The sequence below is a fragment of the Pelobates fuscus genome, chromosome 2 (assembly GCF_036172605.1).
Source record: "Pelobates fuscus isolate aPelFus1 chromosome 2, aPelFus1.pri, whole genome shotgun sequence".
Taxonomy (NCBI): Eukaryota; Metazoa; Chordata; class Amphibia; order Anura; family Pelobatidae; genus Pelobates; species Pelobates fuscus.
In genome coordinates, this window is record NC_086318.1 from 228,841,813 (window position 1) to 228,862,979 (window position 21,167).

At 37.9% G+C, this 21,167-nt stretch overlaps 2 protein-coding genes across 2 annotated transcripts; one reads left to right on the forward strand and one right to left on the reverse strand.

The window, feature by feature from the left end:
- Positions 1-372: 372 nt before the first annotated feature.
- On the reverse strand, positions 373-19,850 carry LOC134585727 (pantetheinase-like). Its single transcript, XM_063441184.1, has 7 exons — positions 19,576-19,850; positions 18,306-18,436; positions 17,703-17,895; positions 15,037-15,328; positions 12,385-12,755; positions 9,716-9,880; positions 373-643 (listed from the first exon to the last, which is right to left on the reverse strand). Exons 1-7 carry the CDS (start codon positions 19,774-19,776, stop codon positions 521-523), a joined length of 1,476 nt encoding a protein of 491 aa, XP_063297254.1. The 5' UTR covers positions 19,777-19,850; the 3' UTR covers positions 373-520.
- On the forward strand, positions 9,978-10,629 carry LOC134585725 (centromere protein M-like). Its single transcript, XM_063441183.1, has one exon. It carries the CDS (start codon positions 10,068-10,070, stop codon positions 10,596-10,598), a length of 531 nt encoding a protein of 176 aa, XP_063297253.1. The 5' UTR covers positions 9,978-10,067; the 3' UTR covers positions 10,599-10,629.
- Positions 19,851-21,167: the final 1,317 nt, after the last annotated feature.

Here is a 21,167-nt window from a genome sequence, read left to right on the forward strand (position 1 = left end):
TACTTGGAAGGGTAGAGGACCATACCATATTGTCACCTACTGTAGTGTGGCTGCATGTGACCACTCTCTTCATACCTACCACAGCTAGGTAGGTGTGGAAGGTTAAGAGACAAACAAGGTGTAATCAATATTTTAACAGAAACACAATGATTAAGGTAGGGTGAAGAGACACAAAGTGTGAACGCAAGGACTAACAGGGGATAAAAGGAACACACAAGGGGTAATTAAGGCTAAGGGACACAGAAGGGAGTAAGGGGAATTAAGAGAGACACAAAAATGAGGTGGGTAGGTACACGCAAGATTGTGAAGTACGTATGGAGTGGGGTAAAAAAAATTATATTAAAAAAAAAATTCTCAAAACATTTGTAAATGGCAATGTAGTCTTTATTAATCCAGTTAGAGATAAACAGCCTGTTTGCTACCCAGAACCTTAATATATAGCAGCATGCACCAAGCCATCTCTTTTAACATTTTTGTTTTATGATCTGGCACATTGTCCACTAAATGTACAGTGAAGACTTTATGTTAACAAAGACAGGTTCATAGCAGGATCCTTTTCATAATTTCTTCCCAGAAGAGTGATGCTTAGGAGTGGTTTGGATGCTATGTCAGGGAGGCTTACAAGGCGCCCATCATTCAGTATCTAACCAACAAAAAACAAGAGTCAATATTGCGGTACTTTACATGAAATAGAAATTAAATGGTTACTCTAAATACCATAATGATTACAGCCCATGTAGTTGTATGTTTTAAAGAGTCCTTGGAGGCTGTCATCTGGTTTGTGTCAGCCTGGTTTAGAGCAGTTTAAGGAAGTCTGAGGCATAATCCCATTCTATTCTGGGTAGCAATGATGGACTGAAAGCACTGGGGTTGGAATAGCCCAGCTCTTATAGTTGGATGGCTACTGAAAATGTTTAATTCTGCATAAGCTGAGCGGCAGGCAATGGATTAGGATGTGCTTGCCAGGAGAGCCTTGTTTTTTTTTAAATGTTTTTTTCACAGCTCAAAAACTGTTTTGACTCAAACCAGAAGGACACTAACCACAGATTCTTTGCACAATAACCACTACGATGAGCTGTAATAGATGGGCTGCTTAGACTACCTTTTTAAAAATAGCGTAGGTTTTAATTCTTTCACTATGTACTTCTTAGGCAACACATATGTCATTAATTAAAGTAATAAACTATATGTTTTAATACTTAACCCCTTAAGGATGGCGGGCGTTCTATGCCGTCATTTTTAGGCAGTCCTAAATGCCGGCAGGCGGCAAAGAAAGTCCCCGCCGTCCTTTGTACTTACCGGGTCCCCGCCGTTCCCCCGATGGTGGTCCCGATCCTGAACACATATATTAGTGTTTAAAAACAGTAAAACATATATCACAAGATGATATCGGCAGTAAAAATGCTTCTTTCACACACAAATGGTAAATTCACTGATGATACAATTGTTGTGATACGTTTTACTATTTTGAAACACTAATATTTGTGTTCAGCCAAGTTTCTCGAGTATAACAGTACTCCCCATGTGAAAGTTTTATGGTGTTTTCAAAAGTTACTGAGTCAAACATAAGGCTTGAATTTCCTTTTGTTCACATTTAAATTTGCCAGACTAGTTATGTTGCCTTTGAGACCGTATGGTAGCCCAGGAATGAAATGTACCCCCATGAAGGCATACCATTTGCAAAAGAAGACAACCCAAGGTATTCAAATGGGGTATGTCCAGTCTTTTCTAGTAGCCACTTAGTCACAAACATATCTGATATCTACAACACCCTAACGACACACACTTCACAAATCAGCCTCACATACATCACAGCATGGGAACGTGACCTCGGGCCACCGGACGATCCAGGCGACTGGGCGTACATATGGGAGGCGACGAACATGCTGACAGTATGTGACAGTAAATTGACCAATGACCAGTGCTGGAAATGATGTGGCGAAACCGGTTCATTCTACCCACTGCCCCATGTGAGGAGATAAATTGGCAGACTACCTACCCCACAGATAACACAGAGCACCCACATACGCTCAACTTTCCAAGCACCCTTGGTATACCTCAACGGTTCAACCAATCGCACCTACGTAACAAGCAGTACACACAAGTGTATACCAACCAGTGCTTCTGCTCTCAAATGTAACTGTGAATATAATCTCCCCAACATGTACCTATACCCTTCTCTTTATTCTGTACCCCCTGTTCTCACCCGAACAAACGATGCAAACGCTACAAATAAAGAATTTATATAAAAATAAATACATTTAAAAAAGAACCGGTTGTTATCTGTCAGGCGATTCCAATTATCCTTTACCAAGAAACACACTATATGGAGAAATATGACATCAACTAGAGCACGTGCTTTACTGGCTCTGATAGTGAGCAAGATATGCCAACTCTAGGCCATAGAAATGAGCGACAGATCGGGAGGGGCTTGTTCATTTATTATTATTACATTTACTTGCAATTATCTAAGTACAATGTAAAGATAAAAGTCACTGAGCTTTTATTTAATGTTAAGTTATATGTTCCCTAACAAGTACAATTTAACAAAGTTATTAAAAGAAGATGCGCCTAATACTATTTTTCTGTTCCTCACGATTCTGTCATTGCCAATATTATTAGTTAAAGCAGATACATTTACATTTATATATAATTATATTTGTTTGCTGTGCTAAAACTTTTGAAGGTTTTTTTTTTTTTCTCTAGATTTTTATAAACTATTTGTATATAAATTATCTGTCATGCTTAAAATAGAATATAGAGCATGTTAAAAAACATAATCAAAGTGATGGTTAGATCTGTGCCCAGTAATTGCTGCTTTTGCTTAATGTGAACACTGACAAATTGAAAAGTGTACGTAAAAACATGTTAAGGAGCATTAAAAAAATATTCATTTGACATACAGACAGCTTTTTTTACATTGTATTGATTAATGTAAACTTGTTATAGGTGACAGGTCAAGCATAATGTCATTGTGTGTAAGTTATTAGTTAACTTTTTATCTAACAGTTATATTGCACACAGCCATTAGGGAATAGCATAACGTATAAATTGAAACATATTATTGAGAGAAAAATGATTGAGTTCAGGTATGAAACGTTGACGACGCACATTATTATGTAATTCACAAATTACAGTGAGGGGAAAAAAGTATTTGATCCCCATGCTGATTTTGAACATTTGCCCACTGACAAAGAAATGATCAGTCTATAATTTTAATTGTAGATGTATTTTAACAGTGAGAGACAGAATTTTTTTTTTCCAGAAAAACGCATGTCAAAAGAGTTATAAATTGATTTGCATGTCAATGAGTAAAATAAGTATTTGACCCCTTCGACTTAGTACTTGGTGGCAAAACCCGTGTTGGCAATCACAGAGGTCAGATGTTATTTGTAGTTGGCCACCAGGTTTGCACACATCTCAGGAGGGATTTTAACCCACTCTTCTTTGCAGATCCTCTCCAAATAATTAAGGTTCAAAGGCTGACGTTTGGCAACTCGAACCTTCAGCTCCCTCCACCGATTTTCTATGGGATTAAGGTCTAGAGACTAGCTAGGCCACTCCAGGACCTTAATGTGCTTCTTCTCGAGCCACTCCTTGTTGCCTTGGCTGTGTGTTTTGGGTCACTCTCATGCTGGAATACCAATCCATGACCCGTGTGTGTGTGTGTGTGTGTCTTTCTGTCTCTGTGTGTGTGTCTGTTTGTCTGTCATTGAGTATGTCTGTCTGACAGTGAGTTTGTCTCTTTAGGTACTTGCCCCGCTCTGATCGCATGGTAAAGTTTTTTTTTACTCACCTTTTTTACCACACCGTGACAATTTTGCCGCGGCTGGTCCCGCCTCCATGGCTGAGATCATCAATCTTTATGATCTCAGATAAGTCAATGCTTTCCCATAGGAAGGCTTTAGGAGAATATTGCACCTGTGAAGCAAAGGGCTGTGCCAATCAGCCTCTCCTTGTAGAGATATATTGAATCAATGTATCTCTATGGGGAACATTCAGCACCCTCATGCAGAGCCATCTGAGTGACTGCCACTAGAGGTGTCCCAAGGCAGTAAAAAACAGACAGTGTGTCTTTTCTCTGAAAAGATAGTGTTTACATTGAAAAGCCTGCAGTGACATGCTACAGACACCAGAAGAACTACATTAAACTGCAGTGGTTCTGGTGACTATAGCAACCCTTTAAGAACTGTTTTTTTCTTGTTCAAAATTAAACTTTGTTAGTTTAAAGAAAAACTGTCTCCTAACTTTTTTAGCTGACTCCTAGATTCCAAACAAATTTGTCAAGCCCTGGATTCATTGATCATCAGCAAGTATGACCACCTCTATATAAGCTGAAGTTTTAGCAGCTTGCTGGTCTGGAGTATTCAGATGTGTGTTAACACAATGCTGAGGAGGAAAGACATCAGCAATGATCTTAGAGAAGCAATTGTTTTTTTTTATATATAGAGATAGAGAGAACAATTTTAGCCCCTCTTATATCTCTTCACTGATCCATAAGTATGCCCCCTCTCCACTCTGCCCATGACCTTCTCCTGTCCACTGCTCGCACCCATACGGCCAACTCACGCTTGCAGGACTTCTCGCGGGTGGCCTTAAAACCCATCTCTTCAGGAAAGCTAACCTCTACCTCACTTACTTGTCCCTTGCTCTTTCCTAAAGGGCAGCAGCAATCTACTCTCTCCTCCAGGTCTGCCTCACTCCAACCTTGTTTGATTGCTAACTCCTGTCCTATTGTGTTTAATTTTTGTATTTTATTTATAAAGCGCCAACAAATTCTGCAGCGCTGTATAATGGATGGACTAACAGACACATATTTGTAACCAGACAATTTTGAGGGCTCAGTGTTTTGATGACAGTTGCAGGAGAGGAATCAGGGTGCGTGAAGAGAAAGCTGTTCACAGTTTAATTGATACGCTTTTATGTCCCACCTCCTGTAGACTGTAAGCTCGTTTGAGCAGGGTCTTCTTCATCCTATTGTTCCTGTAAGTTTTTTGTAATTGTCTCATTTATTGTTAAATCTCTCCCTCCTATAATATTGGAAAGCGCTACGGAACTTGTTGGTGCTATATAAATGCCAATAATATATATCTTAAGAGATAATATAGAATATGCACTTATTCTGCACTTTTTGATTGGCTGCTAACTTTTATAATAGTTTAGTTTACAACTAAAGCAAAATTTGAAGAGAGATGATGGTTAGATTCATACTCTATATATGTTGCTTTTGCCTAATATGAATAATGACATATTGAAAAATATTGTTATAAATTGCTTAACATCTTAAAGTTCTCTGCAAAAATATCTACATGATATTCAGAGGTTTTTTTGTTTTTTTTTACATTGTATTGATTAAAACTAAACTAGGTGACAGGTCAAGCATAATGTCAGTGTGATGTAACTACAAACTAGATCAGCAGGCACAATTGTACTAGGACAAAGGTCAGCAACCTATGGCATGTGTGCTATGCATGGCTCTCGGGGTACCTTTGCAAAGCACTCATGGTTGCCAGAAACAAACAGGCTCTGGCCTATTAGGGGTCACAGTTGGACTTCAGATTTCTGCTAGTGCAAACCGAATGGTGACTGCAGGTGGTGAGGGACAATCCTTAATTTATACATTGTAGCACTTAGAGGAAGTAATTTCAGATCAATTCCTCCCAGCACTTATGAACGAGAATCCACACTGAAGTAGAACAGTCCACATTAGCTATCACAGCTCCTGCCCTTGGTCTGTACATAGCCATCCTGATCCTCACTAGACCTTAGGAAAACCACCCACAATACTAAATATACACAGAACTGCAGAAGAAGCCCACCCCCCATACAAATAATAAAAAACAGCCCACACACAAGCACACACAGACCCCACAATCACACTACTAGAAATCCACATACATGCATACAACCCCATACAAATCCAACATTCATAGGTATCATACAAAATGATAAGTTAAAACAGTTGGAAAATGGCGCTTTTAAAATCTTATTTCAAGGGCATACATAAAAATAAATACATATATAGCAGCACCTTTTAAGAGTGAATCCAAACACTTGCAAGTTCAAAAGAGTAAAATTTAAAAAGTGTGCTGTGTCTTTAAATCTTTAAAGTGAAAAATGCAATACTTATTTTGTGCAAAATTACAATTAAGTGCAGCAATTAAAGTGTGATTGATAATGCTTTATACAACACTTTTTTGATATTAGCGCCACGCAAGCGTAAAGTGCACTGTGCAAAAAAGTGTAGAAAAAAGAAAATGTTTAAAATTACCACAACTTTGAAAATGTTATTTTTCAAACCACCCAAATAGGTAAAACGACATCCATACACATGTACAAGATAAAAAAGGGGAGAAGGGGAAAGAGAATATATATATATATATAGTGTGATATTGTTTCAACACTGAAAAATATATAAAAATGAGAGATACACACTCACAAGGGTAGAGCAGATGAGTCTGCTCTAACTATAACAGCTCCAAACAGTGATCCCAAAGGAGAAACATGCAGAAAACTTGAGGCTTGTGAAGATGTAAAACAAATCTTGATTTCACACAAAGATTAAAAATATAGCAGCAGGCAAAGTGGACCCTCTTCCATTCTTCCATACCGGGCAACGTTCTCGGTATGTGACCAGAATCCCAGGACCAAACTGCAGGTATCCCTTGATACTTCCGGAAGGCTGGGTTACTCTCTACTTGCGTGCATGATGATGTGGGTAGCGTATTGACACGTTTCGCCGTAACGACGGCTTCCTCAGATCTACCTTCTTACTGCCTGTATCTCACTTATAAGTCCACCCTATCTGGGTGTATCCATCAATTAGTCCGAGAAAAACAGCCTCTGGATTGGCTAAAGTTCAAATACTCATTTGCATGTCTAATTAAGTCTCATTAGAGGCAGTGACAAATATTTATATAATGGAATTATTCTATTACCCAGGACATACTTGAAAACTAGAGAAATCTCAATGTATCTGTCCTGGTAAAATATTTTATAAATAAATAATAAAAACATGTATTAAAGGGACACTATAGTCACCTGAACAACTTTGGCTTAATGAAGCAGTTTTGGTGTATAGAACATGCCCCTGCAGCCTCACTGCTCAATCCTCTGCCATTTAGGAGTTAAATCCCTTAGTTTATGAACCCTAGTCACACCTCCCTGCATGTGACTTGCACAGCCTTCCATAAACACTTCCTGTAAAGAGAGCCCTATTTAGACTTTCTTTATTGCAAGTTCTGTTTAATTAAGATTTTCTTATCCCCTGCTATGTTAATAGCTTGCTAGACCCTGCAAGAGCCTCATGTATGTGATTAAAGTTCAATTTAGAGATTGAGATACAATTATTTAAGGTAAATTACATCTGTTTGAAAGTGAAACCAGTTTTTTTTTCATGCAGGCTCTGTCAATCATAGCCAGGGGAGGTGTGGCTAGGACTGCATAAACAGAAACAAAGTGATTTAACTCCTAAATGACAGTGAATTGAGCAGTGAAATTGCAGGGGAATGATCTATACACTAAAACTGCTTTATTTAGCTGAAGTAATTTAGGTGACTATTGTGTTCCTTTAAGAATAAATATGTTTTACATAGGGATATGAAGAAAGGTTCTGCTAAAATGTGTAAACCTTAAAACATTCACATAAAATACCATTTGGAACACCTTTCTACTAATAGAGGGAGCAAAGTAAAAAACTTATTAAAATCATTATGTAAAAAAATATCATAAATATACCAAAAAATATCTTAAATCATTCATAAAAAATTAATTAAAAAATTGTATAAGTCAAAATCAATATTAAGACCAAAAGGTTCAAGGGTATTTAGTTTGTGTACCCATCTCATCTGTTCTTTACCTATATCTATGAGATGGTTACCCCCTTGTCAAATTTTTTTTAAACTATTTTAATGCCTAAGAAAATTAGACCTCTAGGATCCTGATTATGACATATTTAAAAATGTGCTGAGACGCTCTGTTGGTCATAACCACTTTTAATATTGTTTACATGCTCATATATACTTTAATGCAGTGGGCGGATTGTCCTGCCCACATATTGTAGCCCACAGGGGGCTACAATATGAAACATGTAATAATCATACAAAATACCACAAACTATTCATGAATATATACAATATTACAGCCCACATACGCACAAATACAATGTAACAAAGCAACTGAGTTACCCATTAATAACACAATACAGCTCAATTTATTAAAAAATAGAACCGGAATGCCAAGGGACTTCAAGATCTCGTTTTGGCACAGTGCTACTACAAGGTTGCCTACCTCTGTACTAGGATATAACTCCAACCAAAAGAGAGAGAGTAATTTGGATAATTGAAAGAAAGATATATCTTTATGGGAACCATTGATATGGTCACTTTTGGAAGTATTTGGTTAAACAAGCGCTCATTATTTACTTTAGTTTTTTGTTGTGTGTGCAGTGGCCCTTTAATTATTATTATTATTATATTTAATTATAACAAACAAAGATACAGGATGACTAATCGGTTCCTCTCGTGACACTAAGGAAAATATAGTGTCCAGGTGAAGCCGGTTATCCTTAGCACCTATACAAGACTCCAGGGGTCTTTCAGGGCTTAACCGTAGTATGAACTTAACAAAGAAGAAATATGTATAGGGATTCTCACCAAAAAACTGTATCACCTGGATATAAAGGTAGTCATATTGGTAAAGTATAATAATGATAGAAGTACTGCAGTGAGACGACTACGGTCTTGAATTAAAATAATATACACCAAAAAAGCAAATAAATGACAACCTAGTAAGGTATGCTCCTATGTCTACAGATGTGCAGCAGCTCAAAATGTCTATGTCAAAACAGAGTTAAGATAAATTGATAAAATTAGCTTTATTAAATTGGCTCTCAAAGTAGGAACTCTGCTAGATCCATTGTTATATAGAGTTTGCTACATAAAAAACAAGTCTATCCCACGGGGCCCTGGCGAAGGTGCACTTAGCATTGCACCGAAACGCGCATCGAGCATTTTTCTCCATGGCTTATGGGCACTGGGAACGTCACTTTTTAGATTTTTAAGCACGTTTGTTTTATAAGGGGGAGAGTGATTACCCCCTTCCTCACCGTAGAGCCCGGCGGGAGGGGGACCCTAAGGGTGGGGGGACCTAGAGACCCTATAGTGCCAGGAAAACAAATGTTTTCCTGGCACTATTGTGGTCCTTTAAGACTTGTATTCACAAGTCAGTTACTTACATTCATTGATATTTGAAATGATTTGTCACTACTTGGGATTTCTTTAGATTTCCCTGTGTTATGGTTATGCGATAGTGTAGGAAGTTTCTAACACTCAGCACACTTATTTGTTTTAACATCAAGTTGCGTTTAATCCCTTTATCAAACTTAAGCACAATAATGGACCGCAGAGAAGGTTGCCCCGATTTGGTCACTTGAGTCATTAGATTTTACCTCCAGCAACTAATTTTCTAGCTACTAGTGAATATAAATAAGCAATGGCTAACAGTAACAATGTCGCTGCCTGAAAAAACATGTCCTGCTTTAGTTATTTTTTAATTTCCTTGAAAACTGGAATCATGGGAAATGTAGTTCACAAACATCTGCAATGCCACAGATAGTTATTACTTATATAGGTACTCCAGTTTAACTTTGATATACCACTTGGCAATTGTTTGGTATGAAAATGTTATGGAGACATAGCACAGATTAATTACTTACCCGAAACATTCTTGGAGCCAGTTGGACATCACTAAGGAGGACTTCAGGAAACACATACGTAGTGTTAAATGTGCCACTCAGCGAAAACCATTCAAACCTAGTTGAGGCAGTTTCAGCAGCATTAATGCATGTTTCTAGGCTATTACATTTCAGTACAGTGCACACCTAAAAGCAAACCAAGAAAAAAGTAAACTTTTTTCCAAATTATTAATTCACTTTTTATTATATTTTTTTCAGGCAAAAACTAAACATCAGATAAATTATAAAAGACGAATCCAGTATGCACTGAGGTGAACAAATTTAAAAACAGATAATACTCATATCCATTTTGAAACAGGAGGAGAACAGAACCATGACCAATCTGCAGCCTTTCGATAAGATGCCCTTCCTAAACACAGCCGTGGTGCTGCTGGTTGGACAAGAGGAAAAATGTGTGAAAAAAATTGTTGATGCAATGTTAAAGGCACCTAAAAATTTTGAAGTTCAGATACACGTGGCACCTCGTCTTCCACTGCCAAAAGAGAATGAGCATCTCCGTCCACGCATTGATATGGTGGTATTCATAATCAACTTTTTCAGCCAGCCCACTCTATCGGAGTTACTCAGCTCACTTTCTAAATTGGACAGCCATTTCTTTCTGGGTAAAGTGTGTTTTTTAGAAGTAAGAGGAGGGCATGTTAACCAATATGGGCCAAAAAAAATAACAGTGCAGAAAATGGCAGAGACATACCAGAGCCCCCTGCTCTTCCTCAGTCCAGACTGTGAAGAGGATGTGGCCTGTGTTGCACATAGATTATTGCACATGCTGCAAATCTGTGCTGGGCTTGTATCTGGTGTCTCAGCTCTTGACATGGTGTCAGTCGTTAAAAGCCCTGTCTTTTAACTTTAAATGTGTGTACATTAAATATACTGCAGACAAAGTTACATATCATTTTCAAAAATATGCAAGGAATTTCACACACAAATTACTCTATTTGATGTTGAAAACAAAACAAATACAGCCCATTCATTTTCTTGTTTTAGTGTTCTGTTTTATGCTTAGTCAATAACATGTTTATTCATTAAATTGTGTTCATTGTTATCAAGGCACCTTCGACACGATAACTGTAACCCCATGTTATGACTTTACATAACTCCCTTTGATACTGGAGCCCAAACAATTACAGCCTGTTATATGTTCAATTCCACTTTTACCCAGTAACACACTTATTCGTGATAAGATGCTCTTTGTTATCAAGGTAACATTGGCACGCTAATGGTAATATCACTTGATGTTATTGTATGGCTTAGTTTATTTAAATGTAAAACTATTATTTGTTCATCAGTCCAAATAAACATGAAAATAAAGTGCAAGGTTGATTTATAAAGATGATAGATATTTGCATCAAGTGACTAGACAAATACAAGATGTATGTGATTCATGTGGAGAAGGGCATTTAAATGTCCAGGTCAATCTGGAAACCATTTACACTAATCACAATTTAAGGCACTTTCTGTAGTTCTTAAAGGAACACTATGAAATGCTTTATTTCTGAAGAGTGTGTCCTCGTTTTAAATTTTATAAAAAGTTCAGATTTTAGAGTAGAAATTGGCACTTTTAAATTAAGCTTATAACTCCCCACTCTCCCCAGTCCTGGTTGTTTAAGTCAGGACAGCCACAGAAAGTCTGGGAGGGCTTGCAAAGGCTGCAGTTAAGAACTACAGTTTTTTGCAAGGTGTTTTTAGACATACCCCCTATTAAACATCATAAATACTTGCATGTTTCCATTTAAAGGAATATCTCGTAAATAGTAATTTCTTATTTACTTTTGTTCAACTCAGAGTCAAAGAGTGACTTTCAAAAGGAACACCATGAAAAAAAGAGACTCAGGATGCAATGACAGATGCTACAACACTACATCCAAAAGCAGTAAACAGTCACACTGGTGGTTTGATAAATATTAAGAATGGTTAAAATGGTGTAATGAGAGAAGGCACTAAAACAAGATGCACATGCTGGGTTATTTACTAAAGTGAGAATTCAAGCAAATATCAAATCTATGGCCAGATTAGTTGAATGTAAAACAAAGCTGACTTAAATAGTTTGTCTATTTGACCTTAAATTTGAAATGTACATCGAATTCCCAGTTTAGGGAATAACCCTGTTTAAGTAGAATTTCTAAACTATGTTGAGTACTGAAAGGGTACCTGCTACTTCTCTAGTATTTACATAATTGAACAAACCATTGAAATATTCACTAGATCCTCCATTTTCTTTTACATTTATATTCAGATTTAGACATTTTTTTCCCAGATGCAAAGGACAGAGCTTTTAGCAGTGATTGACACGGTACAAAAATTGAGGTACCTAGTTACAAATAAAGTGGTGTGGATTTCAACATTTAATTTTTTTAATACAGGGATAAGTTAATGTGATATTTAAAAAAAACAGAGGTGACAGTTCCCCCTTGAACAAATTCCAGACATTGAAACACCATAAGATACTGAAATATACAATGGAGGGCTTATAGCTTTGCATGGCAGTCTAAACACTGACAGAACAACAATATCCATGTGTGTACTTAATTGTTAAAATCATTATAGAAAGAATCAAGACCACTTGTACACCCCTTCCCAATGCAACCCCTGTTTACAAATCTCTAGAACTATGACAAAGTAATAGAAATTACCTGTACATGGAAAACTTTGTGCGGACCGTGAAAACCTTCGTAAGCACCAAAAACATAAACATCCTCATTTCGCTTCTCTACCATACTGTAATTTAAATGACAGCATAAATGATTGTGGCAGACCGAGTGAATTCCCTGAGCATCCTGGAGTTCAGTCAGGGTAAAACTGTCAATGAATATTGTGCCATTAAAAGTTTTGGTTCCTGGAGAAAGATGGTTAATATTTGATGCATAAGCATCCCATTTGACAGAGGAAAATAGTTTACTTTTTCTTGGATGTGAGCTTAGTTTTGAGATAACCAAATGCCCCTCATCGGTATGTTTGTTGTAGTAATAAGGGCCAAGCTCATCAGGAGAAAAAACACCACTTCCTGTAAAAAGAAAACATGTAATTTGTAGTGTGGTTACATTGTATTCTTGAGATACATAATTTAAAAATTAATGGAATTTAGACCGTGTATATGTAAGGAGACACTGCATTATGGCAGGTGGCTACCAGCTAAATGTACTTACCTCACTTTCCCTTTAGAGAACCTGTCGCTAACAGTTTTCTCTGTATGTATGTTACAAATGCATCTTTTGCATTGAATTTCTTTTCAAACATTGAACTGTCAGTTCTCTAATACAGGCAGTTGCTTGACCACACAACCAAATAAATGCTGTTGAAGAACCTACTACAGTAAGGTATGCAGGAGAGACAGGTATTAAACACACTTGACATTTCTGGGTGCACACCCATCGTTCTTCTTACATAGCTCTGGACGTTCTCATGTCCACTCAGAGAACTGAGCCGAGAAATTGGCATACAGTATACCTTCCAAAGCATGATATGTATGCATTTGCCCTCTTCACACCAACATGAACAACAACATGGTAATTAAAGCTATGATCTTATGACTTGGTTTTGCCCTGATTTCCTCGCATGTAATGGCGCTCCAAGAATAAATATTTAGATTTTTTTAAATTTGTTTTTATATTTACTAGCACAATCCGTTGGGTTGTGCAACACCTCAGCTTCTTCTTATGTGTACTTTGTTTTATTTCTTAATACACTTTAAATAATGGTAAATATTGTGTTATACTGCCATCTATTGGCAATTATCCACCCAGTTACACAAAATGCATACTTTTTATTATTGCATTTCATTATAAAATATTTTCCCATACAGTGGGAAATCATTCACACAGGAACTTTGGGCTGGCACTGCCAGTTATTTGCTTGTTCACTATTTGTCAAGAAATAAAACTTTTTAATGCCTATTTTAAGTGGGAAGAGAATTTCATTTGAAATATTTTAGAATGTAAAACAAGTTTGTGATATGGCTTTAGAGGTAAGTACTTTTCTCATGCATTTTACTCAAATGGAAACTAGTGATAGGCTGAGAGTGTCATTGAAGCTGGAGCAGGTGTAGAAGACACAGGGACCTGGAGGACAAGCGCCATCTAGACCACCGTTCATAAATGATAGATCCTGTATGGTAAGACAGCACTGGACTTCCAGCCACCACAAGAAAGTAATTTACAAGAAAATTTATTTTATAGAAAAAAAAGTGTATCTGGCTTTTAATATTTACGATACACTCCTCCTCTCATTTCTTTGCAGCACAGACTCTCTTACTGATTAGCAATGATTCATTTCTGGCTGGAAGACAGATAGGAGATAATGCTACAAATGTGCTTCTGGGCATGTTGGCCAGGGTCATTGTAGCAGGATGTCCAGACTGAGTACAGAATTCACACATATATAGTTTGCTCTCAGAACACTGGGGGACTCTGGAAGTGGAGACCACAATCTCCTTTAATTGCTGCACATAGGAAGACATGATTATTATAGTTATTTGTGAAATACATAAAGTTTGAATCTCACAGTATTTGTCTGTCTTAATTCCCCATGCTGGCATTGTGTTGTCAGACTCAGACTGTTATGAAGATATGCAGTTTGTGTCTTTTTAGGTAATCCAAGTTTTTTTTTTTTAAGGCTTTAACACTCTCATTCCTGTAAGAATCCTAAGAACCTGGACCTAATTTATTTTGTTTTCTGATTTTCAGGGTCTGAAGGCAAGAGGGCAAATTTATAGAGTGTGTTGTTTATGATTAACCAAATTATTTTAAAGGGGCACTCAAAGTTTTGTAACCACTCCAACTCAGTTTTGACAAAAACATGACTTTCCTGGCACCTAAATGCTGCCCCCTGCTTTGGTTAGCTAATAAAGAAGTGAACCCTCCCCAATGCACTCAATCTATCATTAAATCTAGGACAGCATAAAGCAGACGTAAACTATTGCATTAGCCAAGCTGAAGCAGCAGAGGCCAGGATATCCCTGTCTTTTCCATACCACTTAAAAACAGTTTAATACAAACCAGTAAGACCTGGTACCCATTGACTGCAGCATAAGCATTACAATGAGCAGTTGTGATTATGGTACCTAAGGTTCCCCTTTAAGGCCTTATTTACAATGTTTTCTTTTTCCAATTTCATGTATCGAAAACTTGGTTTTAAACAGGGCATTATGTCTCAATAGGTTGGGGTGGAATAAGTTAATTGGGCAGTAAATCAGGCCAAAAAGTGGGGTTACAGAGATAGGAGGTCAAATTTAATTATGCCATCTTAAATCATTCACCAGCTGCCACTTCCATATAAAGTGTACTTACCTGTCATTCCCATGCTAGTGTTGTGAATGTTTGATGACAGTAGGTTGGTTCCCATTGCCATTGCCCAAGAAGAGTGGAATTGAACTGCACTATAGTGGGGAAGAGTATTAAACCACGCGGTAGTAAATATAACAGTGTCGATGTTGTGTTGAGTGACCAAGGTAATGGCAGGATCATGAAACAGTATGTCATAACAGATAAAAATTCCAAACTTCCCAAAGGGTGTGTCAAAAGTAACAATTTCTGGTTCTTTTGGTCTGTTGAACTGAGTTTCGCCAAGGAAGAGATGATACTTGAGAAAAATAATAATATAAAATAAATTAAAAAGTTGTCAATATATGCAGACATTAAAAAATAATTATAAAACAACACATTTCAAATAAAATGATTTTGATACAATATTTGCAACTTTTATTATTGGCACAAATGCCAGTGTCTGTTATGTCACTCATTATACGCACTGATGGGTTAAACAACTGGGGGAGAAAAGGATAGTACTTTGAACTGGTTGTCTGTGATGCATTATTGTCATTTAAATATAGGCAGCTGTGAATTACTAAAGTGATAAATAAGAAAAAAAAAAAAAGATCTTTAGATGCAGTTGTGGATCATCCAGAAGGGTATCAATGATCAACATACACCATAAAGCACTGTGGTGTTATGAATACCCCTTCCCTTCTACTACAGCATAAACTGACTCATTGATAGTGAATGGTGGCTGTATGGGTAAACTGTTGAGAGCAGCTGTGCATTTGTGAAATCTATCCAATCAAAGAGCAATTTAGAAATGCTGAGTATGCCCCTAGAGGTGATATTTGAAATGTCCTATTAAACGGAATCTGACAGCCGGTCCTTTTACTTCCTGGTAGTTCAGCTCCATGGAGCTAAATTTATGTGGCAGGCAGTCTGTGATTGAGCCAAGGAAAGTCTGTGTTGGAGAAGAAGGGGAGTGATTGCAGTAGCTGCAGATACTTGATCTACAGCCATTGCAAACTAAGATTTCATATACCCCCAAAGAAAACACAGAAAACAATTGCATGGACATTTTCTTTGTGAGTATATCTAGTTAATTGATTTTTTTTTTAATGGAGTGATCCATTAATCTCCATGTGGAGTAAATATGCAACTGTGAATACAATTATTTACCATGTAAAATCATGTATACACTATATGTGACATCCCAAACAGTGGTTGCTTTAATCTGATTTAGCAAAAATCATAATAAGAATAAAATAGCTTATTGCCCATGCAAACCACAGCTACCAGAATGAAAGACAACTCACTTTAGCATATAGGAAACAAGGAAATTAACAAAACTCAGTTATAATGACAGCACTATGTGTGTCTGAGAACAATGTGTCATCAAGTGTGTCTTTACAATCCTGCACAACGCGTCGGGAAGGAGGATGAGTACGACCCTGCTTAGGAACAAATTAAAAACAGAAGAGCCGAGTATGTACTTAAAATTACACAGGTACAGATCAATTGCCGTTAGTAAATATCTGATTGCGTGTGTATGAACTGCTTAAAGGGAAATTATAGTGCCAGGAAAACAAACTTGTTTTCCTGGCATTATAGCTTCCCCCTCTGTCAAGCCCCTCTCCCCTGTGGTGCAGATGGGGTTAATAACCACTTCTGTCACTTTCCTTGGTCCAGCGCTGATGTCCCTCGGCGCTGGCTCAGCTCTGCCCACGCTCTTCCCCCGCCGACGTCAGCCGGTGGAGGAGACCTAATGTGCATGCACGGCAATGGCCACGCTCGTATTAGGATTTCCCCATAGGAAAGCATTATTCCATGCTTTCCTATGGGGTTTCTGTGACTCTGGAAGTCCTCATGCATAGCGTGAGGACGTCCAGTGTCGTTTAGGCGACCTATCAACCTGGAAGTACCTCTAGTGGCTGTCTGGTAGAGAGCCACTAGAGGAGGAGGCAACCCTAGCAGGTAATTATTGCAGTTTATAAAAACTGCAATAATTACATGCTCAGGGTTAAGGGTGATGGGAGTTTGCACTCAGACCACTTCAATGAGCTGAAGTGTTCTGGGTGCCTACAGTGTCCCTTTAAATTGTCTCGAAGAATCTTACATTGGGTCAGTAACATAAGCATTGATAACAATTTGTTAAATGATAATTACTATATGAAACACTCATGTACAATAAAGGTTTATTCTGATAATACTGAGGGTGCTGCTATTTGTATTACATTTGTTTGTGTTTGAAAAGGAAGGAATAGAAGCTCATTTATTCAGTTCCATATATGCTTTTACACTTTCATGGGCTAGCAGCCAATTAAGCACATTCACTGATATTCACACAGCTAGAGGTTTGTCTGATTAACAGAGAATTATAGTTGTACACAAACGTTAACAGAGAGTACACAAAGGACTATTTGTTCATTGGACAAGTGCGCCAAGGCACGCTGTCAAACATGTGAACATCCTCGTGTAGTGGCCAAGAAACCTGCGTGGGTGTAGGATGATGTTGAAAACATTAGAGAACAATTATAAAAACTGAGGCCTCTCAATAGTGAGGAATGTATTGCAGGGAATAACATGTACATTTTAATATCACAGACCTATACTGTACATTTTTTTATTTTATTGACATTTTATTGATAGTATTATATCCTTATTGGAAATTTCCGAATTTAGCAATTTAGAGTTCTCACCTTGTGGTAGCGTGCAATTAATTTCCCTTCAGTATCAAACACAACAGTTGTATCATAGATGTAATGACCATCTTCAGGGCAATTCTTATCACTGTTATTGCACACTTTTTTGTCCCCAAAGTTTGCAACCAAATAAATTGAGTTATTTTTTGCCATGCAGCTCAGTCGGTTTTGTACAGGTGCTCGGCCGAATCTATATTTATTTCAGAAAAATACAAGTTAAGTAACCCTGCATTTTTAACAAAATAGGCTGAGGTGGAGTTATTCATGCATTTAAATATAGCTAGCCATCAAAGCTTCCATGGGCTTTTTAGCCTAGACTGAGTCATTGGCTCATCCATGTTACATTATTACACTAGGTCTCTGCTTTAAAATAGCCATCAAGTTACACCTTTTTTTTTTATCAGTTTAAGTGGTTATGGTGCCTACAGCGTCCCTTTAAGCAATAAATAGCAAAATTAAATCTGATAACATCCACAGTTAAAAGAAATTACTATTATGATTAGAGTGATTTCTTTTTTTTTTTAACACTTATGAAAAATGTGTGCAGCAGTATTTCATAAAACATTTGAAAGAAACCATACACATTTACATTTGGCTTACCTGTGTGGATCAGAACATGGAATCCAGTTCACCTCGGGGTCTGGTATATCTTCAAGGTATGGATATACAGTCTCTCTAGAGAGATCTAAACAGCAGATTGCATATTCTGGCGTGACAATGATGTGTGCTCCCTTTAACGGGTGGAAGAAGCAGGAAAAAGAAAATGTAAAGAATTTGGGAGAAATTATTTAATAAGTGGGCAATACAACCTAATAACTTAAGAAAAGGATTTATTGCCAGTTGAAAACATGTGCAAGCTGAATCCCCATAAGTAACTTATTCTTATATTTAAGAAATACATTCCTGTAAGGTGTTAAAAATAAATAAATGGAGAAATCCACATCTTTTTATCCTAGAACTGGGTGCCTGTATCTTATCTCCCTATTAGTTATTAAATATAGAGGTCCACAGGCGTCACAATTTAGGGTAAAGACAAAAGAAATATATTTATTGGAGATCAAAAAGACCTCTAGGCTAAAACTGACCCCCTATCCACAAAGCTTCAACGTAAATGTACTTGTATGCAGCAATTATTTTACTTTATCTCTGTTAATTATGGTTAGAAGCTCTTGTAGCGGACCACGGGTAACACGACCAGTTACCTCCGCTAATTCCCTTCCTACAGCCATTCAGGAACCCTTACAACAAGCAGGCATCCATTCCCCCCCCCCCCCCCCTTTTTTTAAGCACAGACCCTCACAGGGGGTCTCTATTCAGTTCAACACAATCCTTTGTCCCAGGCAGGAGAAGGGTTACAGATAAACACCTCCCGCTCTGGAAAATGCCAACAGGACACAGTTCCATACATTAAACATATTGCAAACAGTAAAACACATTACATATATGGGGGAACACTTAGGGGCTCCGCGCCCCGGGAAGGGAATGGGGTACACACATGAAACATACATCCCTGGATAGCCTCGAGCCCCAGTCTTTATATGATGGTTTCTCGGGCTCTGTACATCCCCGATATCAGTTCCACAGCGTCGCTTGGTTTGGTCCTGTGAATCCAAACTTCGCGCCCAAACCAAGCAACAGCCAATCAGCTAAAAGGCGCAAAACCAATTTGGGACAGTCAGCACTCACAGAGGAGAGGGGTTTCGCCACCCAATCAGGAGAAAGGACGCAAAACAGAGCTCTGGACTGCTTAAGTCATGTATGCTAAGGGTGTCCCTAGCCCCCAATTGAAAATAACTTAGACTCCTACCCCAATGACCACTGCAAATCATTGAAGTTGTCATGGTGGTTGGAGTAACCCTGTAATGGTTACCTTTTGTGCTGCTGTCTCCACTGCTTGCTCCAAAACATCTATGTTTTTATTCATAAGAGCCAAAGCTTCTTCTTGAACAGGTGCTTGATTCGGATTTTGAAATAAAGGGACATGTTCATAAACTGCTGCTGTGAATGTGTCCAGAGCACAACTGCTGTATGTGAAAAATAAGACACTAATGAAGACGTCACTGCAATGCATAGTGAAAGCTGCTGGAATCTAGAAAAATAATATTTTTAAGGGAGCAAGTTAAAGTCCTAGTCAGCTTCTATGTCGCAGTCAAACAAAGTGGTATTTATCTAGCACTCGGCAAAGAAATATAATGAATTCCCTAAAATCACATGACTAATACATTCTGTTGTAATATGCAGAGCAAAGCTACCTGGGATTAGCATGCAATAGGTTGTGTAACTCATTTGTAATTGTGAATCCTGGAAATTAGCATTTTGTTACAAGCTTAATAAATTTAAAAAGCCTGGTACCTGAACCTTCCCAGCAATGTTTTGAATATAATATTAAATGTGTGACTTTCACATAATAGTAGAGTTCCTGGGTATTTTACTGACAGGTCAGTAGCAAAATAGACACACATTCCCAATAACTACAGGATATTTACTGATAACACACAACAACAAAACCACTGACAGATGAAAAGAATAACATTGATTATATTGTTACAATGGAACTTGTCAAGGGGTGGGATATATTAGGAAGCAAGTGAACAGTCCGTTCATGAATCTCATGTGTTGGAAGCAGGAAAAATGAGCAAGTGAAGATCTGAGTGACTTTGACAAGGGCTAAATAGTGAGGGCTAGACTACAGTCTCAGAGGATCTTCAAAACAGCAAGTCTTGAGAGGTGTATACAGTAGTTGGTACTTACCAAAAGTGGTGCAAGGAAGGTCAAACAATGAATGGTTACCGATGTGGCCCAGGTGCCACAGGTAAGTTGTCAAACCATACTAAAATGTTTTGATGACTTCTCATGGTATTCTTAGCACCATAGCCACTACAGCGGATTGTAGTGGTTATGGTGTCAGTGGCGTACATACCGGGCCCGTCACCCCAGTGGGGGCGGCCGCCCTGCGGAACCCTGCAACCTCTGTCTGTCTGTATGTATGTGTGTCTCTGTATGTGTGTGTATGTGTCTCTGTATGTATGTGTATGTATGTATGTCGGGGGTGTATGTGTCAGTCTGTGTCTGTCTGTATGTATGGTGTATGTATATATGTGTCTGTTGGGGGTGTATGTGTGTGTGTCTCTCTGTCTGTGTGTATGTGTCTCTGTGTCTACATGTGTATGTATGTGTCGGAGGGGGAGCCACAGATCGGGAAGAGGGGAGAATGGGAGGGAGAGCCCATGTATCAGTTTCGCACCGGGGCCCCATGGATTGTGTGTACGCCACTGTATGGTCCATTCAATGTTCCTTTAGTCGTAGGATATAAAAAGCCAGTGTAACCATTGATAAATGAGTGAAGCTGGTGAATAATTAGGAATGGACATATATAAAACCAATGATGAAATTGTGGCATGATACCAAGATGGCAGACAAATTTGTGTAAACAAGTGATTTTGTTGCATCTTTACTTAGAAA